The sequence below is a fragment of the Rhinatrema bivittatum genome, chromosome 1, assembly GCF_901001135.1.
Source record: "Rhinatrema bivittatum chromosome 1, aRhiBiv1.1, whole genome shotgun sequence".
Lineage (NCBI taxonomy): Eukaryota > Metazoa > Chordata > Amphibia > Gymnophiona > Rhinatrematidae > Rhinatrema > Rhinatrema bivittatum.
In genome coordinates this window covers 99,290,312-99,317,784 of record NC_042615.1, presented here as the reverse complement: position 1 = coordinate 99,317,784, position 27,473 = coordinate 99,290,312, and the positions used below count along the sequence as shown (strand labels likewise).

The 27,473-nt window shown below is 42.2% G+C and overlaps 1 protein-coding gene across 2 annotated transcripts in view; it reads right to left on the bottom strand.

The window, feature by feature from the left end:
• Window positions 1–1,485: 1,485 nt before the first annotated feature.
• SPCS3 (signal peptidase complex subunit 3) overlaps window positions 1,486–27,473 on the bottom strand; it is a 30,848-nt gene continuing 4,860 nt past the window's right edge. The window contains exons 3-6 of one of the 2 annotated variants that reach the window (XR_003852967.1): window positions 25,349–25,425; window positions 12,432–12,547; window positions 12,195–12,308; window positions 1,731–1,866 (exon numbers count right to left, since the gene is read on the bottom strand). Coding sequence is in view for 1 of the 2 variants with exons in the window: in XM_029579337.1 (XP_029435197.1) it covers window positions 1,734–1,866; window positions 12,432–12,547; window positions 25,349–25,425 (326 nt within the window). In the remaining variant the exon portion in view is untranslated. Of the gene's footprint in view, window positions 1,867–12,194; window positions 12,309–12,431; window positions 12,548–25,348; window positions 25,426–27,473 lie in introns of both variants that reach the window. The other variant, XM_029579337.1, reaches the window with a different exon arrangement.

Sequence of the window (27,473 nt, the reverse complement as noted above, 5' to 3'; positions counted from 1 at the left end):
TTGGTGTTTGGAGAATTTTTAATAGTTTTTATGAGTTTTTAATTGTTGGACGTTATTCTGTTCATAGCTGTTTTGAAACATTTATTCTGCTTATGAGTATAGTTTTTCAATTATTTCTGTGTGGGGATCTATAGCTGCTTGCTAGTTCTGTTTTCCTAATAGGAGGTGTATTTGGTGTTTAGGGTCTGATTTAATATTTGTAGTGTTGCCTTTTCATAGATAGGGTTGTTACTGGCTGAGTGCATTCCATAATACAGGTGTAACTGTGTGTGGATTAGTTTATGTACATTACTGCAGATCCTGGGAGTATGTTAGGTCGGTTCTGTGTGTGTTACTGAGGTGAGATATTTTACTAGCATGTAAGTGTTTGTATCAGTCTTATTTGTTGTGTTTTCTCAAGAGGACAAGCATTGGTGGTAAACTGCTGTCTTTTCATAAGTAGGGCTATTGAGCCTGGTAGTAGAAGGAGTTTGAGATGCTGTTACTGAGATGACACCAGAACATCTTTTTTGTAGGGTGAGTTGTATGGGGAATGTTGTAATTCTACTTTACATCCATTAATGTGGGTCGGGGGTAGGGGGGGTTCCCATGGATGCAAACTGTACTTTTACATCTAGCCCCGTGACGAATATGGGTTCAGTGTGTCACGCATGTGAGAACCATCTGTCAGGTGTGTCCCAACAGAAAAAAAGATTGCGAACCACTGCTCTAATCAATCACTTGGAAACTCTAGCATGGCATTCTTTTAGTGTGTGCAAACCAGCCCAGGAGTAGTAGGACTATAAGCAGTACTTTTCTCCTTATGCTTAAATCTGCTTGGAAACTTAAAAGTTGAGCTATTTTAAGCCTTACTTTATATACCTGTTTCAAATTGTTACTGCTATGCTTGAGCATTAGCTATTACTGAATAAAAATAATTTGGGGAACTGAATTGTGGCTTGGTTTGGAGATATTACTACAGACTGGAATAGTATAAGGGTTTTAGTAAATAGATATAGAATATTACAAGAATTGCCATAAGGAGATGGAAATCCAGTTCCAGGATTTGTTTTGAGTTAAAAAGGTGAGATCCCAACATGGTTGTCAAAGACACAGTGAAGATAAAATATTAAAATTCAGTCTTCTGCATAGAGTCTTGTTTACTGATTGAGTGGTGTTAAACTAATTACACCAAGGATTAGCCACAAGCTAATGATGATAACCCCTTTGCCTTATTGTAACAGATTTAAAAACTTATGTGCGGGGAGATTCTGGCAATAGAAAATCCACAATGTATAAAGGGCACGTCACCTCCTTAAAATCCTGAGACCCATAACTTGAAATTGCACACTAACTGTAGCTATCAGCCCCACAGACACCCTTAGACTATGCCCCATGTCACAATATGTAAAATACCAAGAATCTTATTTAAAAATTGATTTTTATCAAGAAACACTTGGATAATTATAGTTCCCCACAGCTAATAATGAAAACTATCAACATGACTACTGTTAGATTTTCAATTTTTATTTATAAGGTAGGTCTATATTCATGTTACAAACAACCTTTTTTTTTTATCTTAATTTAAAAAAGTCACATTTCAAATACTTTTTTGTTTATGAAAACTTAGACCAAAACTAAAGAACTGGGCTACGTATGTCATTCTTTGGAAAGGAACTTCAGGCAGAGGAGACTGGGGAGAGGAGATTCATTCATATTGTACAAGTATAAAAATATGCTGAACTCCAAATAAATTAATAGCTCTTGGTTGTTTCATAGGTGTCTGGGAATGGAACAGATACATGTCCTGATCCTGTAATGAGTGGAAGAATGCCAGCATTTGGTACCACATTCCAGGAGAGAGTCAAAGTAATGTTCTGATTTCCCCTGAAAAACATGAAAAAAAAGGCTTAATTGCTTTGTACTGGAGGAAAGTTCCAATCAAACAATTATCTTATTCCACAAATAGCATATGGGCAACATCATCTGACAGCACCAACACAAACTCAGCTCTCAGAGCTCAGATAAACTCTTTCTGAGCATGCATGGCAGTTCCTATAAGCAATTGCTGTTTTGGAAGGCCCTGTGCCTTTTCCAGAGCTTATGTTTTAATGAGGTTAATGACTCTCCAGGGATGTAAGTGGGTAAGTGAATTTATCCTGTTGTCTACAAAAAACTCATATAGAGGAAAGCAAAATTGTTTTCTCCATAGAAAGCAGGTTAAATCAGCTATAATGCATAGGGACTCCCAAGCTAAAGATTGCCTTGTGGAGCAACTGTTTAACAGAAAGGAAGGTGATCTAGCAAAGCCGTGAGGGATGTAAAAACAACAATAGATCCAGAGGTCCTCGATAGTAATTTATTTATAAAACAGTCGCCCAGTAGATGCCCGAGTCTGTTTGATGTTTGAATAGACTATGGCGTATGACACAGATTTTAAAGTTTTCTGACACTATGTTTAAGCCCTTTCACAGATAGGTCATAACTGTTACCCCGCTGGTATTTTACATGAGCTAACCACACCCACTACCACATGTTTATATGCTTTCAAGCTTTTTTATGAATCTTCACAAACGAAAACATCAACACCCTTAGATTCATAAGAACTTCAAACAGAGATTAACAGACACTTCACTCCTGTTTTGGAATCAATTGATTACACTGCTTAAACTGAGGCATTGGAGGCTCAATGTGCATCTTGTTAAGTAATCCATTTTATGCTTAACAGCCCCTGAAGCAGCCCTCACATGGGCAAAACTCAGGCCTAGATTCGAGCATCTACTGGACAACTGTTTTATAAATAAACTATCAAGGACCTACACATCTATTGATGTTTTTACATCCCTCACAACTGTTTTAACAGAGCCTGGATCCCACACATGAAGACGTGCAGCGTGAACTACAGGATGAACACTGTGTAGGTCTGCCTGCCCAAAGTTGTGGGATATGAAGGTATGTACAGACTACAAAATAGAGGCTTTGTACATGTCTTTCATGGAAGTGGCTCAAAGATGAACCACTGAATCCACCATGGTTCTCGCTTGATAAACCTCAACAGAATCTGAATCTGTAAGCCAGCTAGAGTGTAATAGTGTGCTATGCTGTCTGTTAGCAAATTGTTAAGTTTTTTTTGTTGTTGGTTTGTTTTTTTTTGTTTTTTAGCAACTGCCCTTCCCAAACTATTGGCATCAAAACAGACAGATTTGACCATAGAAGCACTGCTGTGCTTCCCCCCCCCCCCCTGCATATCAGTACCACAGACTGTAAAAGTCGGGACCAGTATTGGCTATTGTCTGAATCTAATTCCCATTTTTTCCCCCTCGGACAAAGAAAGACTGAGGGTCTCATGATGCAACTGCATGTGGAACGCCTGTGCATGCTCAGAAAGACTCTCTCAAAGTTTGGGTTCATGTTAGCATCTGATGTCACACATGGGTTATGGCTGATTTATGCCTGCTTGTTAGGGAATGTGTATGTTTATTGTGACACAAACCTCACATGCAGATAAACATTAATTGGTTATTGAGGAAGCCTCATTGATGGGGGAAGTTCAAAGTGCCAAAGTTTCACTATCAAGAAAGGCAGCAATCTGCATTTTTTTTTATTTCAAGTATATCTTGATGTTTGTAATTATAAAGACAAAGTATTTTAATAAAAGGCATTAATCATTTGTGGAAATGGTCACAGCAATAAGGTAGTTGATATCAATGAAAATCTACTAAATGCCTTGTCATAACCTCAACAGGTCAACAGAGCCATGCAATACAATTGCCTCACAGAGGAAAACACTAAAAAGTCCACCGGAAATGTACCCCACCTCACCTCCCTGCTCTCTCTCTCACCCCAGCCTAGTAGAAGTGCACCATGAGTCTAGCCAGTAGATATCACTGTTATGTAATAGCTGGGACTCCCTTCCCTGGCAGCTTCAATTGATGCCTCTACAATATCACCAGCCCCACTGACTCAAGGATCAGAAGTCACCCACAGGAAATCTAAATTGAGTGTCCTGAATTGGACTATAGATCAATTTTTCCTCTATAATTCAGAAGTTGCTTATCTGTAACAGGTTTTCTCTGAGAACAGCAGGCTGTAACTCTTCACCAGTAGAGTGATATCATCCGATAGAGCCCTATGCGGAAGATTTACACAAAAGCTTCCAGAAGAAGATTTTGGCATGCCTGACTAACCATGGGAAACATGACAAGCAGGGACGGTTCTATAATGAGGCAGGGTGAGGCTGCTGCTTCAGGTGGCAAGATTTTGAGGTGGCAAAATTGCCCCCTGGAATCTTCCTGCCACAGCCGCCTCGTCCTTCATTCAGGCTGGAAAACCTGTAGTGCTGGCGGAGACATAAAAGAGAGACCGCCAGTCGCCAGCATCCAAAAGAAGAGAAGAGAGACCAGGGGCTGCCTCCTGAGCCCAGGCCGGTGGCGGCCAAAGAAAGGGAAAGGAGACTGCGGCCTGCTACCAGATCCCAGACCGGTGGCAGTGGGAAAAAAATAAAGGAGGCAGCAAGCTGCCTCCAGTGCTCAGGTCGCCAGAGGCCAAGAAATTATAAGAAGAGCGTGGGCGCAGGCAGCCAAGGGAAAAAAAAAAGAAAGGCCACTGCCAGAGCCAGTGGCGGCCAACTAACAAGAAAGAGGCCGCGTGCTGCCGCCAGAGCCCAGGCTGGCGGTGGCAGAGAAAGGAAAAAGAAGCCGTGGTGGATCATCAAAAAAGAAAGAATCTGCGGGCTGCTGCCGGAGCCCAAGTCGGTGGCAGCCAACGAAAGAGAAAGGCGGCAAAGAAATAAAAAAGCTGCAGGCTGCTGCTAGATCCAAAGCTGGCGGTGGCTGAAGAACAAGAAAAGCTACAATCTGTGCATGTGTGTGTGTGTGTGGCAGCTAGCTTGGGGGGCAGGGATGCAGCCTGTGAGTATGTATGTGAGGTGTGTGTATGCATATGAGAGGGTGAGGGTGTACATGCGTGTATGTATATGAAAGGTTGGGTGTGTGTATGAGGAGGAAGGTGGATGTGTCTCTGTATGACAGTGTGTGTACGTACATATGAGAGGCTGGGTGCGGGTGTGTGTGGGGAGGTGTGTGTAGAAGGTGGATGTGATGTGTATATGTATATATGAAAGGGTGGGAGTGTGAGTGTGTGTGTGTGTGTGTGTGTGTGTAAGAGGGAGAGAAGTGAATGAGTGTATGTGTGTGTGTATGCATGTATGGGCAGGGCCAGTGCAAGGGTATTAAGACACCCTAAGCAAACCTTCTGCCTTGCGCCTGCCCCCCCCCCCCCCCTTCCGAACTCACCCCAGTCGCGCAGCTCCCCCTGGTCTCAGCCCAAACTCTTACCTCATTCGTACCCACCGAGTGTGTGCTTCTCTGGGCCACGAGCAGGTTGCGTGCCATGAGTGGGCCACCGAATCTCTCCTCCTTTTTGCCCCGAGCAGGATAGGCTCCGCTTGTGACCCCATTTGGCTGCTCTTCAGCGCCCCAGGCAACCGCCTAGTTTGCCTAATGGGATGCACCGGGGCATTTGTGGAAAAGGGAGAGGGGGCGGCACCATCTCATCCTTCGCCTCAGGCAGTAGACTGTCTTGAGCCGCCCCTGACGACAAGCCAAGTCGCACAAAGCTACCTCATTTCTTTCATAGCTAATCCAGTGAATCTGAAGGGGGATTTACAAAAGGTCTTGCTGTGGTGGCTGCACATCTGTACAAACTGGGGATACATGTATTTCCCTACTTGGGCAATTGGCTACGCAAAGCATATTTCAAGGAGGTGCTGCAGAATCAATAAATACCATCCAGGTTTTGGAATTGCTAGCATTTGCCACAATTGCGCCAAGTCCCATTTAAGCTTGTCATCTCAACTGGAATTGAATAAATAATGGCAGATAAAGACCAAAAAGGTCCATCCAGTCTGCCCAGCAAGGTGTTTAGGATTCTAACTGCTGCTTCATGCAGAAATGTTACACCAAAATTACCATTATCTGTTTTTCATTTCCTTCTTCCATCCACTATGGATCCTCTGTGTTTATCCCATCCCTTTTGAATTCTGCTAAATTCCTGTCCTCACCAGGTCTTCGAGAGTGGCATTCCAAGCATGCACCACCCTTTCTGTGAAAAACGTTCTTCCTCATTCTGTTCCTTAGTCTTGGAGCTTCATATGACCCCGAATCTTATAGTTTTCCTTTCAATCAGAAAAGACTTGAATCCTGTAACATTATCAGTATCTACCAGGTATTTAAAATTGTGTATCATGTCCCCTCTGTCTATCCTCTCCCTCTAGGGTAGATAGTTGTGCTCATAGGTTTACATCGCCCTGGCAGAATTTGTAAGATGTGTAGCATTTTTAAGAAAACATGTCTGCTATTTTTAATGTGTATCAAACTAAACTATTTTATGCATCACAGAATAGCACAAACAATAGCAATAAAGGAAATAATAAAATGGCCCTGTTCAAAAGTTACATACCCTTGAATGTTTGGGCTGATAATATATACTCAAGTTGACATACTCAGGTTGAGAAGGCAATGAAGAGTAGGTATCCTGACCTGTGCCTTGTTTGATTGTAATTAGTATCCATGTATAAATAGTGAATGAGGTTTTTTTGGGGGTTTTTTTTTTTTAAACTCTTATGCATTTCATCCAGGGCTGAACTGACTTTGGCGATTACTGAATCATGGGGAAAGCAAAAGAATGTCAAAAGATCTGCTAGTAAAAATAATTCAACTTTATAAATCAAGAAAAGGATATAAAAAAAGATATCTAAAGATTTGAAAATGCCAATCAGTACTGTTCCAACTCTGATCAAGAAGTGGAAAATTATGGTTCTGTTAATACCAAGGTAGACCAAGAAAGATTTCAGACAACCACCAGAAATATTTGCCAGGATGCAAAGAAAAACCCACAAGCCACTTCTATTGAAATATAGGCTTCTCTGAAACAAAGTGGAGTGAGTGTTTCAGCATGCACAATAAAGAGATATTTGAATAAAAATGGGCTGCATGGTAGAGTTGCCAGAAAGAAAGCCCACTTACAATATGCCAAACAGCACCTACAGAAGCCCCAAAACATCTGGAACAAAATAATTTGGAGTTAGAGACCAAAATTGAACTTTATAGCCACAACCATAAACGCTATTTTTGGAGAGAAGTCAACACCATCTCTACCGTGAAGCATGGTGGTAGATGGAGTGAGCTATAATGGCACAAGGAATTTAGTCAAAATTGATGGCAGGATGAATTTAGTGTCTTATCAGAAAATACTGAAGGAGAATTTGCATTCCTCAGCCAGGAAGCTGTGCATTGGCGCACTTGGACTTTCCAACATGACAATGATCCAAAACATAAGGTCAAGTTGCCCCTTCAGCAGAAGAAAGGGAAGATTCTGGAGTGACCATCAGAGTCTCCTGACCTCAACATCATTGAGCTACTTTGGGAAGAACTCAAACATGCAGGTCATGCTAGGCAACCAAAGAATTTACAGGATCTGGAGGATTTTTGCCAAGAAGAATGGGCAACTTTTACCAAATGAGAAAATAAAGGCCCTCATTTACAATTATCACAAAGGACTGCAAGCAGTCACAGATGCAAAATGGGACAGTACACAATATTAAGAACTAAGAGTATGTAAATTTTTGAACAGGATCATTTTATTATTTCCTTTATTGCTATGGTTTGTTTAATAATTGTGCTCTTCTGTGATGCATAAAATAATTTAATTTGAAACAAAAAAACATGTTTGTCTGATTATTCATGTTTTCTTAAAATGCCATACATCTTACAAATTCTGCCAGGAGTATGTAAACTTATGAGCACAATTGTATATATTTAGATCCTTAAGTCTCATCTTATTTATTTATTTATTTAAAATCTTTTCTATACCGTTGCTAAGTTATATACCATCGCAACGGTTTACATGTAGGCACATATTTAATGTAGGGTAAAAGTGTACTATAGTACATTCTAACAGGTGCCGTCAAAGGTTTGGTTACAATATATCATTAGACAAAATAATTTTTAGAGGAGCGGGTCATGACAGATTGTACCGAAGGTATTTTCACGGGTAAATTTATCATACATGGTGTTATCAATATGCTTATTGTGATGTGTAGTTCAGGGACTACTCTACTGTACCGTCCTAAGTACTGTGTGTCGGTGCTTAACTGCCTATTCCTGAATAATTTCTCTTCTCCCGTCTCTTTGTAAAATGCTTGTTTAAAAAGCCATGTTTTTAAACTTTTCTTAAATGCCTTGAGATCACTTTGTAATCTGATCTCTGGAGGCTTTGTGTTCCAGATTATGGGTCCTGCTAATAAGGCCCTTTCCCTCACTTGGGTTAGTCTTGCTGTTTTTACTGAAGGAATGGCTAGGAGTGCTTTATTTGCTGAGGGGGAGGTACTGTTGCGTGCGCCGGCCGCTGGCCGCACTTACCCGGCACTACCCTCGTTCAGCCCCGATTTCCCTTACAGCAGCAGGGAGCCGCTGCCAACGTCGAGCTTTCTCACGGCCTGGAGCCACCCCTCACACCCGGCCCCATCAGCAACTCCCTAGGCGTGCATGCCTCTCCACAGAACTTAAAGGGGCCGCAGTGAGAAAGTTCCCGCGGCTCCCTCTGATGACGTCAGCCCTTTTGACTACTTAAGGCCGTTCCTGCCTGCAGTGTTTTGCCTTAGAAACAGGTCAAGCTCCTTGTGAGCAGCTAGTTGCCTGACTACGTGTCCCAATCCCTGTCCTTTACTGAATTGCTTCTCTGGGCTTGACATTGGATCACTCTGGAGTTCGTTGGATTGCCACCTGCCCCTTCTGGTATGCTTTCTGGACTTGTTGGATCACTGCCTGTCTCGACCCAAGGAACCTTGATTCTGCCCGTGCCTTCGCCCTTCGTGGAGTTTTTCATCTTCTGAGACCTACGCCTAAGTCCAGCAGGCCCTGGTACCCAATGGCTCAAACTGCGGGGAACAAGGGCTGGTATTGGTGAAGGTCCTCTTGGCTCTATGCACTGGCCAGCTCCACCAGCTGACGACTAGGACCTGTAGGGCTCGTCAACCTTGTAACGGTCCAAGGGTTCACCTTTGCAACAGTGGCTAGCATCTGGACCCTTGGAGGCTGCTGCAATCCCTTAGAATGAGCTGTCTGCTTTACTGAAATGCTTTGGGAGTGTCAAGGTAGCAGCCAGAATGTGGCTGCTGCTGGTACTGTGCACCAAAAACATCTCTGGCGATGCTTCTTGACCTTCACTCAACTCCCAGCATCGGAGCTCCTTGATGCCAGTACTGGAGTCCCTGGACAATGGCCTATATTCCTGATATTTAAGGGTCCATGCCTTCCTGACATCGCTGCACCAGTAGTCAGTGCTGATCCTTCCAATGCCGGTAGCCAAACTTAACTCTCCCAAAGATTTTCTCCATCAACTCTAGTTGGTAATGCTCTAGGGCAGTGGGGTTCTCAACCTTTTTCCCCATCATGAAACACCTGACAGACCATGCTCACATGTGACACACTGCTCATTACAATTCACGGCGGAAATAAAAAATAAAGGCCCAGTATTAATTTTTATTGTTAAGAATGACACAAGGGAAAGATACATATATAGTCTGAACAGAAACTGCATAAATAGTAAACATCCCACACCAAAACATCACCAATTTCCAGTACTCAAACAGTAAACACCTTACTTAAGAAAAGGCAACACCAGACCTTAAGACATCATTACACCTCCTATTAGGAAAACGGAACAAGTCAGGCTGCTATAGAGCCCTACACAAACTGCACGCCAGCAGAAAACCTTACCTGAATCACATGTGCTGACCCTCACCTAACAAAGAATAAAGAGACCAAAATGCATAACTAGAAGCATGCAGACAAAAACTGAATTGGAAACTGCAACAAGCCAGGGTCTCTGTATGCAGTGTAACAAAGGAAAAAGAGAAACATCACCAGTCCTTCTAAAACAAATCAAGAAATATAAAATCAATAGCAGCAAAACCATACTAACAAAAAGAATAGATTATTTCAAAACAGCTGATGAATGGAATATCCAATAACTAAAAATTCATATAAAAAATTTCTAGATACCAATAAAATATTTCAAAATAGCAGACACAAAGGCCCAATAATGAAAAATAATAAGGATACAAAAAATGTTTTACTCTGCATATCTGGGAACCTTTGATATCCAGGTGCCCTGAGATTGCTTTGAATTAGCAGGAGGAGGAATGGTTTGCTTGCAACTTTCTCCTCTCTCTCTGGCTTTCAATCACTCACATATACACATGCTTTTTCTCTCTCACTTATATAGGGTCTTAATTACACATTTACACACATGCTGTCTGTCTTTTCACGCTTATACATACACGCTTTCAATCGCACACATACATGCTGTCTTTTTCTCACATACAGACTCATTCACACACGCACTCTCTCTTTCTCTCATTTACACACAGGCTCTCACTCACATACTCACATGCTCCCTCACCTAAACCACCTCTCAATCAATTACACACAGACATACATGGTCTCTCTTTTACTTATACACACAGGCTCTTAATCATACATACACATGCTCTCCTCTGACACACAAGGGATCTCAATCACACACACATACTCTTTCACACAAACAGGTTTTCAACCACAAACTTACACATACAGGTTCTCAGTCATGCACTTCCATTCATGCTCTCTCTCACACACAGGCTCTCAATCATACACATACTCTCTTTCACATATACAGGCTCTCAATCATTCACATACATGCTGTCTCACTCACACAGCACCTCAAATACATATGCTTGCTTGGTCATTCACTCACCCCTCCCCGCCCGAACTAGCAACAGCAGCAGCCTCTTCTACTTCCAACCCTAAAGGCAGCAGCAACCTCCTTCACTTTCAGTACTCGCGGAGGAGTCCCATCGGCCGCAGGGGTTGACGTTGTTCTTCGTTTTTCTCCAAGCCGCGCTGCTGATTCCTCAGGCTGGGCCTCTCTTCTTCGGGCAGACGCTGCCTGCACTAGTATGGTCTCTTCTTCCCGCGCACACACCTACTGCTCACCATTTCCTCTTCCTGGCTTCGGTGGAGGGGTGGGGGCGGGAAGAAGAGAGCATGCCGGTGCCGCTAATTCCAGCTGTCCTGCCGAGTTCTGCCCGGGCTATCAGCATTTTAAGCCTGGGCGGAGGACCTATTTTGCACGGGTAGGGGGAGCAGCTGGGTAGGCGGAGGACCGGGAAGTGTGGTGACACACCTGCGTGTGCTTGGCAATACACCGGTTGAGAACCATTGCTCTAGGGTGTCATCTTCTGCCAGATGGAACATTCTGATATGTTGTGGACAATCCCCAGGCAAACCACAAATCTTTCATGGAGATCCTTGATAGATATGATGCTTTTACACTGGGTTAATTACTGAAGCCATTGGCCTTCTTCAGTTTCTGAGAAGATCAGCTGAAACATCAATGAAGTTAAATCAAAAGACTTGATTAGAAAAATACCATATTGATACCATACAATGCAAGGATGTTGATACACCTAGCAAATGACTAAAAAATAAAAGAAACTTGGAATCTATTGAAAAAGCCTACCAAGTGAAACCAAAGAGGAGTGGAATCGAGAGAACCAACAGGCCTTGCATGAAAATTCAGAGAGTTTTATGAAACTTTTCCTCCAAGAGAGAGAAGGACCACAACTGTGGAGTTTCCACATAAAAACAAAGATTGAGGTGACTCCATATGCTGCAGGTCATGCTGCACATGCACAATCTAGCATGCCAAAAGCTTCTAGAAGGCTTTTGGGTAAACCTTCTGCACCAGGCTCCATTAGATGAGGTTACCCCACTGGTCAGGACTTATCCTGCTTGTTCTCAGAGAAATTTAGGGATTTCTAATAGGTGTAACCTCAGCTTTTTTCCAAAAACCTATCAGACTGTGGCACAGAAAACATAACTGACAGGCTAAATAGGGATCTAGGAAAGTTACTAACAAGAGAACATGAGCTCATTTAATCTATGTCAAACCCCTTAATTTCAAATTAGAGAATGAATGTGAAAAGGCAGTAGTTTACTTGTCTATTTGCAGTTATAGATGTCAATATATCTTCATAGTTCAAAGACAGTATCATGAGCAGGCAAGAAAAGTAAACCTTGCTATTTCAATTAGTTTACACTGCAGACATTGACACACGTAAACAAAATGGGTTTTCCATGTTAGCATACTACACATTTTAGGATAAAATATACCTGTGACTGTACAGCTATACAAAAACTATATATTCATTGCCTTTAAAAATCCCAAGTGGTTCCCCAGCCTCAGGTCACATGACTTCAGCCAGCTTTTCAATGTCAGATGTTGTGCTAACAAAAAACACATCTTTGTGAGCTCATATTAAACCTTATACATTACATTTTTACACACTTTAGTTTCCTTTATGAAACCATACAGTTAATTAAACAAAGGTGTAATTTATATGTGCTTACTTCAAGCCATTTCCATCATCAAAGAAAAAATATTTTGACTTCATTTCTTTCAAGGACAGCTTTGAATGATCTCCTCGCAGGACAATCTTATCCCATAGTACCACCTGGTTCAGAGTCTACATGGAAAACAGAATCAATGAGAAAACCCATCTGGTCCAATATATTGTCAGTGATAATGTAAATTGCTATTGTTTCCCAGGGATGAAATTTAAACATATAGGAATAGATAATATATAGAGTAAATCAGTTATGTACACACTACCTACTAGAGATGTGAATCGGAACCAGAATCGGTTCGGATTTCAGTTCCGATTCACATCTCTACTACCTACAGTTTTAAAACCTACAGCAAACTATGAACAAAAATGGTAAAGAAAAACAATGATAATATAAGACTATCAAGTATCATATACACTGATTATGGGCTCAATCACTAATAGTTTTGTGTGGATGAAAATATGCATTAGATCAGGCGTGCACCCATGTGCTCAACCTAGGTGCAAGTGCATGCAAAATATGCAAAGAAGACCTAACACTCTAATCACAAACCACCAGTAAATTTAATGCCTATTTGGGAGTTAGAGTTAAATGTTAGAGTGCTGCTGGTCAGAGTTGGGGGGGGGGGGGGGAAGAGAGAGAGAGAGAGATTGCCTTTTGGGGCCACACCTCTACAAAAAGCAGACACACACCCCACACCCTCAATCCCCAAACAAAGTGGGCTTCCAGTCCCTCCTCCACCCCAACACAAAACCAAATGGTCCCCTCCCTCAAAATGTCAAAAAAGCTTTCCTGGAGGTCAGCTGACCCCACCATCACCTTTCCCCATCCCTTGCTGTCACTATGGTCTACACAACTTGATATATTGTGAAGCACTGCTAGGCAGAACCATTGTAAATGCAGCATGAACAGTCTACATTCTCTCCTACAGGCAAAAGCAAGCTGGATTACCTCTAAGCAGGGCTCTGTGAAAATAGCAGGATCAATCAGTCATCACAATCGAGAAGTCTAAAGCTGAGGATTGCACTACTGAAAGAAGCAACCCGGATCCCACCAGTGTAGAATGCACTACTAGGTGAAAAGGCTATGTAAAACTGCTTTTCCAAATGTACAGTCCCTTCTAGACTTACCTGTGGGACGTAAAAGGTATGAACCAATGACCAAGTAGCAGCTTTACTAGATAAGCCACTGAAGTCATCATTGCTTCACTTGAGCCTAGACAGTCTAATCTGCAAGCCAGCTAGTACATAATAGTAGATAATATAGTCCACTAGTCAATTAAAGGTTTTGGCACCTATCCTGTCCCAATCTATTGGGATCAAAGGATACAAACAGCTAATAAGTTTGACATGAAGTCGAGCTTTTCTTAAGTAGGGCTCTTTTGCAGTTAAAAGGGGAGAAGTGTCCATTCTTCTCTGTGTTATGCAATCTCAGAAAAAGTAGGCAGCACAACGGTTTGGTTAATATGGAATACAAATGGCTTGGTTTTGTAACTTAGGGTGAGTACGCAGACCAAGTGCAGGGATGATGAGCAAGAACCCAGCACCTGCAATTCACTTATTCTTCAAACCAATGATGACAAGGAACAATACTTTCCAAATGAGAAACTTCAAGCTCATCAACTCTAGAAGTTTAACGGGAACTGAGCAAGGACTACATTGATGTTCCAAAGAACTTGAAGTTTACTGACCAGAGGCTTGAAATGCCATGACCTCTCATGAATTTTGATACTCACAGGTGGAGGGAGATTGGCACTCCTTCCACTTGCTAGTGATATGCTGTAATGGCACGTAAATGAACTTTAACTAAAAAGAGGTACTTAGGTCAGAGAAGAGGAGGAAAAGATATTGAAGCAAGTCCCTCAGGCCACAGGAAATTGATGCAGCCAGCTGATCCCACACCAAGTCAAGAACCTCTTCCACTTAAAGCTATAGGATCTTCTAGTGGAAGGATGTCAAGCCAAAATCTGTATATCCTTCATCTCTTCCGCTGTACATTCAATGTCCTCGCCATGAAGGCCAGCAATAGCAGGCTTGAATGGCAGAATCTACTGCCCTCTTGTGTGATGAGAGTTTGTGAGCTCCCCAACAAAACTGGAGGTTAAGCTGATAGACTGACATTATATGGATACTACACTTGACATAACCATGCTGGTGCTGAGAATCAAATCTCACCTTCTCGATAGTACTGGAAATAAGATGACTTGAGGAGTTTGCAAAGAGTAGACTGGTGAACCAGTTGAGTACAAAAAAAAAAACAAAAACAAAACAAAAATACAAAACTGGGAGCTGTAGATGATTGAAAGCATGGAACTTTGCGGACCTCACTCATCACCTAGATAGGATTTTAGACAGTGCTGGGGAGGAGCCGGCTGTCGTGGCACATGTGGGCACCAACGACATAGGAAAATGTGGGAGGGAGGTTCTGGAAGCCAAATTTAGGCTCTTAGGTAGAAAGCTTAAATCCAGAACCTCCAGGGAAGCATTCTCTGAAATGCTCCCTGTTCCACGCGCAGGTCACCAGAAGTAGGCAGAGCTCCAGAGTCTCAATGCGTGGATGAGACGATGGTGCAAAGAAGAGGGATTCAGTTTTGTTAGGAACTGGGGAACCTTTTGGGGAAGGGGGAGTCTCTTCCGAAGGGCTGGGCTTCACCTTAACCAGGGTGGAACCAGACTGCTGGCGCTAACCTTTAAAAAGGAGATAGAGCAGCTTTTAAACTAGAACAAAGGGGAAAGCCGACAGTCACTCAGCAGCGCATGGTTCGGAGAGAGGTATCATCAAAGGATACTAATGATGCATTAGAATTAGGGCATCCTGACAGTGAGGTTCCAATAATTAGAAAAATAGTCCAAGTGCCTGTAACTAAAAACTCACCTGAGTTAAAAAATTCTAACTTATCCCAATCAATTAAAAGCAGAATGAAAATACAAACAAAAAACAAACTTTGAAATTTTTGTATGCTAATGCTAGAAGTCTAAGAAGTAAGATGGGAGAATTAGAATGTATAGCAATGAATGATGACAGACTTAATTGGCATCTTAGAGACATGGTGGAAAGAGGATAACCAATGGGACAGTGCTATACCGGGGTACAAATTATATCGCAATGACATAGAGGAGCACCCGGGAGGAGGTGTGGCGCTTTATGTCCAGGATGGCATAGAGTCCAACAGGATAAACATCCTGCATGAGACTAAATACAAAATTGAATCTTTATGGGTAGACATCCCTTCTATGTCGAGGAAGACTATAGTGATAGGAGTATACTACCGTCCACATGGTCAAGATGGTGAGACGGACAGTGAAATGCTAAGAGAAAGTAGGGAAGCTAACCAAATTGTTATTGCAGTAATAATGGGAGACTTCAATTACATTTACCCAGTCAATATTGGGGTATCATCGGGACACGCTAGAGAGATAACGTTCCTGGATGGTATAAATGATAGCTTTATGGAGCGATTGGTTCAGGAACCAATGAGAGAGGGAGCAATTTTAGATCTAATTCTCAGTGGAGCACAGGACTTGGTGAGAGAGGTAACGGTGGTGGGGCTGCTTGGCAATAGTGATCATAATATGATCAAATTTGATTTAATGACTGGAAGAGGAACAGTGTGCAAATCCACGGCTCTCGTGCTAAACTTTCAAAAGGGAAACTTTGATAAAATGAGAAAAATTGTTAGAAAAAAACTGAAAGGAGCAGCTACAAAAGTAAAAAATGTCCAAGAGGCATGGTCATTGTTAAAAAATACCGGCATGGTTAAAAGGGGAGGTGAAAGAAGCTATTTTTGCCAAAAGATCTTCATTCAAAAATTGGAAGAAGGATCTAACAGAAGAAAATAGGATAAAGCATAAACGTTGGCAAGTTAAATGTAAGACATTGATAAGACAGGCTAAGAGAGAATTTGAAAAGAAGTTGGCTGTAGAGGCAAAAAACTCACAGTAAAAACTTTTTTAAATATATCCAAAGCAGAAAGCCTGTGAGGGACCACTAGATGATCGAGGGGTTAAAGGGGCACTAAGAGAAGATAAGGCCATCGCAGAAAGATTAAATGATTTCTTTGCTTCGGTGTTTACTGAAGCGGATATTGGGGAGGTACCCGTAATGGAGAAGGTTTTCATGGGTAATGATTCAGATGGGCTGAATCAAATCACGGTGAACCAAGAAGATGTGGTAGACCTGATTGACAAACTGAAGAGTAGTAAATCACCTGGACCGGATGGTATACAGCCCAGAGTTCTGAAGGAACTAAAAAATGAAATTTCAGACCTATTAGTAAACATTTGTAACCTATCATTAAAATCATCCATTGTACCTGAAGACTGGAGGATAGCAAATGTAACCCAAATATTTAAAAAGGGCTCCAGGGGTGATCCAGGAAACTACAGACCAGTTAGTCTGACTTCAGTGCCAGGAAAAATATTGGAAAGTGTTCTAAACATCAAAATCACAGAACATATAGAAAGACATGGTTTAATGGAACAAAGTCAGCATGGCTTTACCCAAGGAAAGTCTTGCCTCACAAATCTGCTTCACTTTTTTGAAGGAGTTAATAAACATGTGGATGAAGGTGAACCGGTAGATGTAGTATACTTGGATTTTCATAAGGCGTTTGAGAACGTTCCTCATGAGAGGCTTCTAGGAAAAGTAAAAAGTCATGGGATAGGTGGCGATGTCCTTTCGTGGATTGCAAACTGGCTAAAAGACAGGAAACAGAGAGTAGGATTAAATGGACAATTTTCTCAGTGGAAGGGAGTGGACAGTGGAGTGCCTCAGGGATCTGTATTGGGACCCTTACTTTTCAATATATTTATAAATGATCTGGAAAGAAATATGAGTGAGATAATCAAATTTGCAGATGACACAAAATCGTTCAGAGTAGTTAAATCACAAGCAGATTGTGATAAATTGCAGGAAGACCTTGTGAGACTGGAAAATTGGGCATCCAAATGGCAGATGAAATTTAATGTGGATAAGTGCAAGGTGATGCATATAGGGAAAAATAACTCATGCTATAATTACACAATGCTGGGTTCCATATTAGGTGCTACAACCCAAGAAAGAGATCTAGGCGTCATAGAAGGGCTACTGTACACCCCTGTTATATGTAAACCGGCATGATGTGTTTGCAACATGAATGCCGGTATATAAAAATTTTAAATAAATAAATAAAATAAATAAATAAAATGATAAGGGGAATGGAACAGCTCCCCTATTAGGAAAGACTAAAGAGGTTAGGACTTTTCAGCTTGGAGAAGAGACGGCTAAGGGGGGATAGGATAGAGATGTTTAAAATCATGAGAGGTCTAGAATGGGTAGATGTGAATTTATTTACTCTTTCGGATAATAGAAAGACTAGGGGGCACTCCATGAAGTTAGCATGGGGCACATTTAAAACTAATCGGAGAAAGTTCTTTTTTACTCAACGCACAATTAAACTCTGGAATTTGTTGCCAGAGGATGTGGTTAGTGCAGTTAGTATAGCTGTGTTTAAAAAAGGATTGGATAAGTTCTTGGAGAAGTCCATTACCTGCTATTAAGTTCACTTAGAGAATAGCCAATGCCATTAGCAATAGTAACATGGAATAGACTTAGGTTGATCACTGGCATTCCTCAAGGACTGAGCAACTGATCCATGATCCTTTGATCCAAGGACCACTTGTGAGGCCGCAGCACTCTGCTTAGGGAGTGTACCAACAAATTTTGGACCTCTAGAGATGGACATTGTGATGACCAGCTCATGACAAAATTTGGAGAGCTTCCTTGCAGAGGGTGTTCAAGCCCTTGCTTGCTCATATAGAGCAAGACCATCTGGTTGTCTCTTTAGAACAATATTCTCTTGCAAAACAGCAGGAGAGAAACACTCCTAACACATATGGATAGCTCAGGGCTCCAGCAGGCTGATCTGCAGATGGCTGTGGACTATGTCCCCTGGGTTCTTGCAGCCTCGGTGTGAACACCCTACACTTTGGAGACAGTATCAGTAGAAGGGATTTTTTGATATGTTGGGATATGCAGCGAGAAGCCCATCTTGAGAACCTCTGGGTTCATTTACCATTGAAGGGATGACCTTGTCTTAGGGGTTTCAAAAATCTGGTGCGATAACTATTAACAGAACTGATCCCACTTGCTTCAAATGGCCCACTAAAGGCCTCACATGTATAGATGCGCCAAGGGAACAACATGCACCACTGCAGCCATATACCCTAGAAGAACCAGAGCCAATCTCACTAGCATTTGGTCTCGCTATAAAAAAAAAATAGCTCACTAAGCCCATCAAAAATGTGGGTCTTGATTGGAAGAAAAGCTTTTCCCTTAGACAGGGTCTATCCAGGGTCCTATGAGATGGAATCAGGTTGGACTTGGAGAAGTTGAACAGAAAACCCAAAGATTGAAAAAGTCAAATTGTCACTTCGAGAGACTTCAAAACTCCAGTTGGAGATGAATCTATCACAAGACAATTAGCTAAGTGAATATGCAAACCCCCTACCAATATTACAAGGCTTTTTGCTAAGAGGCCGAAAGCACCTTGTACTGGTAGTGCATATCCTTCACCACAAATGTGAGGAACTTCTGGTGTGAATGGGGATGGACACACAAATGCCTTTCAAGTCCAGAATGCACATTCAATCCCCTGGTTGAATGAAGGAAAGAATAGTCTAGAGCAGGTTCCTCTTTAACCTCTCCCACACAGGTTGTTCAGCCGTTGAAAGTCCAGAATAGATCTCAATCTCTGACTTCTTGGGAAATCAGAAAATACCTAGAACAGAACATCTAGCTAAACTCAAAAGTAGGAACAAGCTAAATTGCTTGATTCTATATCCAGCTGCAGCTAGGCAGATTAAGAGTGGTCATCAGAGTGTGAGAAAAACAGTAAACAGAGTCCATAATTTTCAGGAAGTACTCGACTCTGGTGATTCTGGTCCATTTCAGAAGAGCTGGTTCCACCCCACCCCTGGAAGAAGCAGGAAGGCAAGTGTCAGGGATGTCAAAAATTGGTCCTGGGCTGAGGCTGCGACTATTGCTGGGCCTGTGACTCGTGCCTTTCCCTTTGCTGGCCTCTAGCAGGCAGTTGCTGTTGAAGAATGGAAGGAGCCCAAGAACACTGAAAAGAGAGGAAGAGGCATCTTTGGAAAAGTGGATACTTGTAGGAAAACTTCTACTGTCATGCTGAAACTGGCTTGTTTCCCACTGCTGACGACGATAACTGCAGGGTAGACTGTTGCACCTTAATCAGAATCAAAGTCTCCATTTACTTGTCACCAAACAATTTGAACAACACAGGGGATAGCAGCCAGTCATGCACATCTTCATGAAGGCCATTGCTTTCAACTATGTGAGCCTTCAAGCTCTGATGGAAGCCACTTAAGTCTTGACCTGTCGTCAAAAACGTCATACATAGAGATCAAATGCTTCTCACATTCCTCTATATCCTCTACAGGTCAGCAGAATTCTACTTGCTCCGGGTCTAACTAGCTTTCAAAGGTTTCAGCTTCTGCATATATTCATTCAAACACTGGGTGCTAGGCATCGATCCCTGGGAGACTTTCTAAACATGTTCAACAGGTCCTTAACAGGAAGTATAAGAGTGATCACAAGTACCTTTCATGCTTCAACACAGACTCATCCACTACCAAGGGGACATACAATGAAGTTACTAAGTAGTGCATTTAAAACAAATAGAACATATTTTTTTTACTCAATGCATAATTAAGTTCTGGAATTCATTGCCAGATGGTGTGGTGAAAGCTGTTAGTGTAACTGGGTTTTAAAAAAAGTTTGGACAAGTTCCTGGAGAAAAAGTCCATAGACCATTATTAAGACAGACCTGTGGAAATCCACTGCTTATCCCCAAAATAAGCAGCATTGAATCTATTTTTACCTTTCAGGATCTTGCCAGGTACTTGTGACCTTGATGAAAACAGGATACGAGCTTGATGGACGTTTCGTCTGACCCAGTATAGTCAATCTTATGTTCTTTAGTGGTGTGGCATTTGAACCACCTCAACAGCCAAATGAGGTCTGCACCCTATACTTAAGATCCAACTTTCAGGCCACTGGAAGGCAAGATATCAGTGTCTGCCACACCATTGTCTGTAGATCTCACAAGAGTCTATGCGCTGAAATGAACACAGCACTCACTGGAGGCCAACAAAACATGCACAGTCGAAGGCATATGCTCTTGGGTCTACCTATTTACTGACACTGATAGAAAGCATATTTGCCAGCTTATCCACAAAACAAAGTAGCAGAGCTCTGCCAGGAGAGATGTATGCTGGGGCAAGTTTGATAAAGTGCTGGAAGGAATCCCCGTGGAATTTTCCTCCTCTCCCAATTTCGGCAGAATGGTGAGCCATGACTCCCAACGATAATAGTAGCCAGGGAGAAAAAAAAACTTTGCTGCTCCAAAGAGGAAGCTTCCAAGGGGAACTCAGGAGAGCACTGATGCTACTTCTTCCCCATCCAATCCATGAAGGGACTCCTCTTGAGGACATGAATCTACAATTTCAGGGAGAAGACTCACTCCTTCCACTAGAAGCCCCTGAGGTGAAGCATGAGCCTCTGTGAAGCTTTGGGCAGCACCATTATGTGGACAGATTTCCTCTATCTTGGACCAGAGAGGCTCCAACCTCCCTCTCCAATTCTGGAGGTTCAAAGAAATGAAGATATTCTTCAAAGCTGTGATATCTGGGCTACTACTGGCTGAGGAATCACCTGCGCTGGAGTTGGCAAACCCGTCCTCTTCAGAAACTCAGATTTTATCCCTTTCACTAAGACCTGCTGATGCTGGCAATGCCATGTGGGAGCTTGGGACTGCAGTGGTAACTGCAGCTGTGGCCAATTCCAGCTGCAGTTGTGACTATACTGGTTGTGTCAAACTTCCCACTGGTTGGTGCCATGTCTGACAGACACACCTCTTCCTGAACGACAACAAAAATTTTGCACTTTGGTACCAAGGTGCTCCACTAAAGATGGGGTATTAGCAAATTGCACTGCAGAGGTGGTCTGCACTGAAATGGACAGCACCGGGTTTGCAAAGAAGAGGTGACTCGAAGCCATGGGGGGAGGGTTCAACACTATGAATAAGGATGGCACCTGTGCCAGTGAGCTCTTGCCTTGCCCTGGGGTCTAAGCTGGTTACACTTTGGTGGAGAACCACACCGATGATTCAGGCTTCTTCCTCACCAATGGTTAAGGCCCCAAAGGGAATACCTTGTGCTTCTTAGGCACTCTTCTCTGTACCACAGCCAGAGCTTTGCTCCTATGCACCATGCTTATCCTCTAACCTGAATTTGAGAACTGGTGCCATGGGGGGTGCTTTGCTGAACTTGCAGGAGTGGGAGGAAACCTGCTTCAATTTTCTGCACAGAGAATCCATCAATGCCTTGCTCCAGGATAAGGAGTGGCTCCACTGCACCTTCCGCAGAGCCTCCATTTTCCAGGCACAGTGCTGTTATGCCCGCAGGGATATCCTGCTGCAATTATAGCAATTGATAGATTCATGAGCCAGATTCAAGTAGCAATAACAAACCGAATGAAAATCTGTGATGGACATTTGGTGCTCACTGATGCAAGCCTTGAAGCAACAGACCATGATCTTCTCAGCCCCAGATTTCTCCATTTCATGCACTGAAAAAGCTCTGTTGAGAAGCTGCCAAGGCAGCAGTTTGAAAAAGCAGAAATATTAGACCAGGGGTGGCCAACTCTGGACATTAAGAGTGTAGGTAAGTTTTAGGGGCTCAGGAACCTGAATGCTACATGGCATTTCCGGTTTCCCTCCCACCTCGCCCCTCGATCCTAAATGCAGGAAAAGAATGTTTTCTCCACATAATTAGACTTTTATTTATCGGATTTTGTAGGATTAGCATTTAGAAGATAACACGTGTCTCTAACATCCTTGTTACTAAGCACCAGTTTATCCTAAAGAAAGTTCTGTACCATGGGTGATTGAAAATATGTCATAAACCTTAGCCTGCCTAATATACTAATACTTATGGCTAACTTACTTACCCTGGGTCCCAACTTCAGGTGATTTCTCTGTGTTTACCTCTGAAGCAGGCTCTGGCTGAAGGTCTGGAGAACTGTCTGGGGAGGAGGCTTGCTTCCGGGTCTGGTGCTGGCAGAGCGGCTGGGCTTCTCTCTGCTTCTTGCCTTTTCAGACTCTGTGCTACTGTCAGACCCCAGGCAGGGCGTTTCCTCGCTTCGGTCTCCTGGCCACACCTAGTCTTCTCCCTACTCGGTTGCAGAGGATGCTGGGGCTGCTTTGGTTCCACTCCCTTTCTCCTGATTTGCCCCCCGTCATACTTTCCAGCTGATAACTATGCCTATGCTCATGCATAATCTTGTAGTGGATCTTTACCGCATTGCAGGTCTTTTTCCCCAAGGGGGTCCTGCCACGTCTGGACCATATTTTGTCAGCTATGACAGTGTTTTCTCCATTTCAGAGTGCTCCCCCTTTCTCCAAGGGTGGAGACCCCCTGCCTCTGGACTTCCCTTGGCCAGTCAGCGACTTCTGCTTTTTGAGCCAAAGTTGCTGCATTGTCCTTCAGCCTTGGTTTTATTTACACTGGAGCTTACAAACAAGCAGATCTTGATAAATATCCTTCAGTTATGGTTTAAAGTTCTCTTCTTGCAAAGTTTCTTTTCTTTGGCTGAGACTGTTTTTGGCCTGTCAGCGTACTTGTCTTTGCTTATTATGATTCATATTGGGTGCTTTCAGTGGTTAAACATGGGATATCTCCCTACAAGAGCTACAAACAAGTCTGGTATTCGGGATATCCAAAATGAATATGCATGAGATAGATTTGCAGTCCATGCAAATCTCTAGCATGCCTATTCATTGTGGATATCCTGAAAAGCAGGCCTATTTGTGGCTCTTAATGAGCGGAATTGGCCACCCTTGGACTAGGCAAATAAAGGTCAGAAACACATGCAGGAAGAGATTGGAAACACTTCCATGGGGTAGTAAATGAAGCAAGACTAAGGGGGCACACAAGTCGGTGTGTGTGTGTGTGTGTGTGTGTGTGTGTGGACACTCCTGTGCCTGCTTAGAAATGTTTTTACTGAGCTTAGTCCTGAATCAGTATTGATGCCAGATGATATCATAATGGCTAATTCACGTCTGCTTGTTGGTGGGAAAGACTGAGGTACCTTCAGAGTGATAAGTAATCTATTCTGGAGAGGTTTAACAGAGGTGGGAGAATTTAGATGGCCCTTGCTAACATCAGGAGAGGGAGACTACTTAGCTCTTAAAAGAACTATTATTCTGTTGGTAGGGGAGGGGATAAAGAGGAATAATGATATGCACAGCTTGCACACAGTATAATGTCCATTTTACCTTTTACTTAGTGAAAGATCTGCATATCAATATCTAATTGATTCAGGCACTAAAGCCAATTTTAACATGCATACAAAAAACTTCTTAGCAAGCACGCATTTTTTCACATGCTGTTTAGTGATTTTGCACCATAGTATAGAAAGATATTAAACAAATATTCTCAATATCAAATGCAAAAGGACTTCTCAATATAGTAATATTGCATAGATTCCAAAACAGCGCTGACACAAGTTAGAGGGAACACCAGGCTGAGATGCCCGAATATAGCAGGCAACACATAGGGCCAGGCGCTTAGGCTTCTTCGTTATGCGCGCCATCAGCCTTTCAATATGCCCCAACAGGCGCCTGACAATAGTGCACCCAAAAATTAGGCGCTCAACACTGTACTTAGATAAGTGCCCAAACTGAGCTCCCCAGGACACTCAGAAAGAATGCACAAAAAGGTGTGCGCGCACAAGTGGGCACCCCGGCAGGCGCTCCTATGTGCCCAACCAGGTGCCCAACTAAGCACACAATGGGCTGCACAGCCGGGCGCATAAGCATGATCTGATGGAACTAAAGAGGGCAATCTTCGGCATACAAAAAAACCCATGCAAAAATGCTGCCGTGGTCTACCACGCAGTGAACCAGACGCGCCTTAGAGCAGGGCCTAGCCGCAAAGGCTGCTCAACCCACCAGGCTGCCCCCATCCTCTGAACTCCACCAGAGACGGGAATGACCATCGGATCACACACTGAGCACGGAGACCGGGAGGGTAAGGGGGAGGAATCCTTACTCAACTCCCCTTCTCTTTATTATTACTTTTTTAACATACCCTTTACCTGAGCTCAGCCCTTCCCGGCCGAGTACAAGTTTGGTCTCTGGCTGTGGGGGGGGAGAGGGCACATACCTTCACCGCCACACTCTGCTTCCTGTACTTGCTTGCCTTTTAACAGTTAAGTCCACGCCAGTTACAAAACCAGCTACCGGACCAAGGCACTCATTCTGAGGAACCACGGAAAATACCTCAGGAATTCTCAATGGAGGGAGGGACCATAAGATATCAGCATAGGAGAGCAGGGCGAATAATCCTTTTTCTTTTTTCTTCTTTTTTTTTTTTTTAACACAATCCCCAGTAGGGAAATGCACGTCCACCAGAATCTGCTGGAGATGGAGAATACTGGTGGGCTGATGTTACTACAGGGGTATATACCATGTTGTTAGCTTTGCTCTGTCTCCATCTTCTGGTAGAGGTGCATAACCCACTGGTCTTGGATTCAACTGTCTGAATGCAAGGGGTAATTTTCAAAAGAATTTACATGCTTAGAACTGGGTTTTTATGATCGCAAATGTTCTTTACCTGCGTAACTGCTACGATTTATACTACTTTTATGTGCGTAAATCTTTTTGAAAATTACCCCCATACTGTTTTAAGTTAACCAATATAAAAATTAAAACAATCTTAGGAACTGTGAAGCAATAATTAAACCAGCAATGAAAAGAAAACTAAATATATTTAACATTTTACTAACTAGATGGAAAAATGTAAAATACATGCTACAAACATCCCAAGAAAGTTCTTTATGTTTTCCCATTTGATACTTACGTTACTTTTTGTAGAATATTCAGCAGATAAATATAGGAATAACTGCTTAACATTCCAGTCAAAAATTGGCTGCAGATGTGGGTTAGTTAAGAAAAACATATTTTGTCAAATTTTAATCACAAAATTAGTAGTCCAAAACTAGATTTGTAAACCTGAAATAATGACAATGCAACAGATGTCATAATTTTAGTGGCGTTTAGGATACTTTTCCTGTTAGGACTTCAATATAACAAGCTAGTGATCTGAAGGAGAAAAACGGTCACCCAATTAAAGCATTATAGGGATAATTATATAATAGCTGCTTAAATCAGGCTGCAAATGTTTTGATGATAACCCGATCATAACTACTGGTTCATTTGTCATGTGCATGGAAAATTTCCCCCAAAATTTACATTCACACTTTTGGAACAACAAAAATTTTAAAGTGCCAGGCTCTTCCCAACTCCAGGTAACTTACATGCATACATGACATATGCGCATACGTTTACATGCATATCAGGTGAGCAATTTATATAGCAGGCTATTGGAGCAGGTAAGGCACTATTTTACTCATGGAAATGCCTTTTAAAAGTTTCTCGCTCTATGAAAATGACTGTTTTGGATTATAATGGATTTCAGTTTTACAATTCATCATCATTTATAATTTGTATCTGAATTAATTTGCAGAATAAAAACTCATTGAGCATTAGGTTTGTATACCATGTCTTCTCTCATCCCTCATAACACCCACATCGCTTGACCTCCTTCTTCCCCCTGTACCTCAGCATACTTTTATCTTTCTTATATCTTCTTCAGTATCCTGCAGAATTCTTGGGACTCAAATTCTTATTATGCCCCTCTCTCCTTCCTGTCTGTAACCCATCAATTTCCCTACTCCAGGCCTGCTGAGCCTTATTTGTTTTCCACTAAACAAGAAACAGGGAAGATAAGTCAGTTTCCCTTCCTGCCGCTAGAAGCACACAAATGCAAGAAAACTAGGAAATCTGGGTCAGTAGTGCTGGCCAAGTAGACCAATAGCTGCCCATCTCAAACATGGCTTTAGACTGCATCTAATTTCAGTCTCCACAGTTTCAAAAAAAATACAGCATCATAACCTCATGCTCATGATAGAGAATTGGTGCTCCAGAAGGTATTAAAAGAAGCGGATCTCTGCATAACAACACATGCTGGTTAGAGTATGATGCAAGGTTGTCCAGTGACAATATGATTTTGCAACTAAGATAGCAGGATGACACTTGTTACCTTCTGCCATCTTAAGGGCCCAGAGGCCAGACCCTGTAACATTTTTGCATATTCTTCTCTGGACCATCTCCATTTTATGTTTCAGGAGGTATCACCTCCAGAAATGGGCACAATACTCCATATCAGATTTCACTAATGCTCAATAAATAGGCATTGATACCTCATTTTTCTATCTGTTATGCCTCTCCCTATAGGCTCCTCTAGCTGCTGCCTTTTTTCACTGTTTTACTACTTATAAGTAATCAGATCTGATCACCTTCCCTCCACCACACTCCTCAAAAAAAAAAAAAAAACCCAAAAAGAAAAAAAACAGAGCCTCTCCTCTGATTGGTGTACATAAGTATTAACCAGATTTATTATGCAAAGATACGCTTCTTTATTTGCTTTGGAGCCCCTTCCAGCTGCATCGGAAGACTTTGGGGTTATGTTATGCACAAAAACTGTGGCAAGAGGTTTCGGCTGGCAATGCAGAAAGTCCTGTCATGATCAAGTAGGCCTGTTGCTCCTAGCTTTGTTTACAGTTGGGCCAGAACCAAACCAACCAGCAATCAAACTCAGTCACAGGGTTCCAAAATTCTTCAGGACTCAAACACTATGTTTCAGCCAGTGACTGCTGAGGTAGGTGACATGCTTGTGTCCTATTTAAAATCTTGCTACATCATGTAAAAAAAAAAAAAAAAAGTTATATAAATTGACTCCCTACTGTGCAAACATTTTTCTGTAAAATATTCTCTGATCCTGAAAGATGCATCCATGTCTTATCCTTACTGTCCTTAGCTCTAGGTATATACAATCTTGATATACACTGGTTCTTATAGATGCTATCATAGAAATGAAAGATTTTTCTTGTTTTTAAATCCAATTTTTCAAGATCTTTATGGGC